The 2587-nt window shown below is 48.1% G+C and overlaps 1 protein-coding gene across 1 annotated transcript; it reads left to right on the plus strand.

Annotated features, from left to right (window-relative positions):
- The first annotated feature begins 242 nt into the window (after window positions 1–242).
- On the plus strand, window positions 243–1373 carry LPAR5 (lysophosphatidic acid receptor 5). Its single transcript, XM_041411021.1, has one exon. It carries the CDS (start codon window positions 243–245, stop codon window positions 1371–1373), a length of 1131 nt encoding a protein of 376 aa, XP_041266955.1.
- Window positions 1374–2587: the final 1214 nt, after the last annotated feature.

Genomic DNA, 2587 nt, shown 5'->3' on the forward strand with positions numbered 1-2587 from the left:
GAATTGCTGAACTGGGGGCAGAAGCAGACTTCACATTACCATCCGTGCCAGATGACCACAGACCAGCAATCCAAAGCAGTGCCAGCCAAGAGAGGTATTGCTCATCTACCTCCCAGCAGCAGGTGACAGGAATGATCTGCCCGTGGCTCCTCAGAGGGGAACAACTTCCCTCAGTGCTCTTCTTTGTGCCTCCTTAGCCCATCACCAGGCTCAGCCATCTCTGCGAGAGCATTCCCTGACCCATGCTGGGCATGTCAGCGTCCAATACGTCCAATACGTCACAGACATGCAAGGATTACACCTTCAACCACCACCTCCTCATGCCTGGCTACACCCTGATATTCATCACAGGTTTGATACTCAATGTGGTAGCCCTGTGGATATTTGTCCGATACCTGCGCCTGAAGTCTGTAGTGATGATCTACATGTTGAACCTGGCCATAAGTGACCTCAGCTTCACACTTTCTCTGCCCATGCGACTCTACTACTATTCCAACCACCACTGGCCCTTTGGTAGCTTCCTGTGCCAGGTCTCTGGCTCAGTCTTCCAGATCAACATGTACGGTAGCTGCCTCTTCCTCATGTGCGTCAACCTGGATCGCTACGTTGCCATTGTTCACCCGCTTCGCTGGCGGCATCTGCGGCGCCCCAAGGTGGCCAAGCTCCTCTGCTTCATCGTCTGGGTTGTGATCTTCGTGGGCTCCATCCCCACAGCCATAGTCCACAAGCAAAACCACTGTAAAGTAACAAACCAGACCATTTATCTGTGCTTTGAAAGCTTTAGCGACAACATGTGGCAGAACAACCTCTTCCCCCTGGTAATCCTGGCTGAAATCTTGGGGTTTCTCCTTCCTCTCAGCTCTGTGACGTACTGCTCAATTCGCATCTTTCAGGAGCTCTGCCAGCCCAGCCAGACGAAGACGCTGCGACAGCGGAAGACTGTCCGTCTCCTCCTGGTCAACCTGGTCATCTTCATCATCTGCTTCGTGCCCTACAACACTACCCTGGCGGTTTATGGGATGATAAAGGCCCGGGTGATGAAGGTCGAGGAACAAACCAAGGCCTCGGTGCGCCAAGCGTTAATTATAACGATGATGTTTGCCAGCATGAACTGCATGCTGGACCCCTTGGTCTACTACTTCAGCACTGAGGGTTTCCGTAACACCTTCAAGAAATTGAGGCGGGGACAAGCCTGGGACTCAGAGATGGGAACGCTTAAGCATCAGATTGTGGAGTGTAAGTCAACCCGAGACCACGCTGTGTCTAAAGTAAAACTGTTCCCATCTGAAAACTTTATCCGTCCCAATGAATCCTCACCATCACTTCCTACTGCAGTATTCCTGAATGGCCCCATTGAGGACTCAGAGATTTAAGCCCAGGAAAGCCATACCATTGCAGAGTCACACATGCAATAACTACAGCAAGCCTGTGGGATGCAGCAAACTGTTTGAGGGAGCACAGCAGACTCTCTGTGGGTGAACGTGATGATGCAAAGCTGAAGGATGAAAGGTTGTTTTGAATAAACAGAGGTGCCTTCGTGACATGGTATACCTGACTCTTTTGGTACAGGAAACACAGTGGGGAACAAGGATTTGAAACAAACTTAGTGTGTCTAGGTCTGGCCAGCATGAATTCCTATAGCAAGCCCATCCTGACTGAGTAGCTCCTGGCTGCATTAGGGCCCAAGGCAGTTCTGGGGACCAACAGAACCCAGATACGGTACTCACTGCTGACAAAGTGAATTTACTAGCAGTAGCTGAGGAAAACCTTTGACCAGATGTTTCAATCTGAGTCATAGGTCCAGCACAGGACACCTAAATGAGTATCTTAATTTTCCAAAAGAACTGAAGCGTTTAGCAAGCTTTGTTGAGGTCAAGGAGAATAGCTGAGTTTTCAGTAATCTTGCAGAAAATAGGTTCCTAATTATATAGAAAATCACAGACCTTAGCAAAACAATCTTCAGGAGGTATGTCAAATCTGCAGCTGTAAACACATGCACGTGGCACAATGGCTACACATTTACCTAAAGCAAAATGGCTTGGGAAACACTAGCATGCTTTAAAAAACTACATTCCAAATGGCCCCAGAACAAAAGAGAGGATAGCAATATTGTCATCATGTCAGAAGCTCATGCTGATGTTAGTGCTTTGCACTCTCTTGTTGCTGGCCCCTGTATAGGACAATTGATTTTGGGTCTGAGTGATTTTCACTGTTGAAAAGGAATGATGTCAGAGAATGAAGCTGTGGTGAGATGTATTTGCTTGCACTGTTTGTACATGCTTTTTCAGGCTGCACTGTATGTGAAAGCCCTATAAATCTCCCCAGAAGCGAGATCCAGCTGTACACAGGCAGTGCCAGAAGCCCCAGTTTTTCACTCCTGCCGATGGCCAAGGGTTGCCTTTCCAATTGCACTACAAAACAGCCTCTCTGTGGCTTCCAGCAGGTCTCAGGCTATTCTGGAGTGGATTCATTACAGTGGTTTGGTTCTGTTTTTCTTAAAGGAAAGGTCAGGGAAAGTGACAAGAAATGTAGTCCAGACTGCTAGGGTTTATAGTTTTTAGACTTCTCAATAAGCAATAAATCTGGT

Source organism: Onychostruthus taczanowskii, unplaced genomic scaffold (assembly GCF_017590055.1).
Source record: "Onychostruthus taczanowskii isolate IOZ18803 unplaced genomic scaffold, ASM1759005v1 scaffold34, whole genome shotgun sequence".
NCBI classification, from domain to species: domain Eukaryota; kingdom Metazoa; phylum Chordata; class Aves; order Passeriformes; family Passeridae; genus Onychostruthus; species Onychostruthus taczanowskii.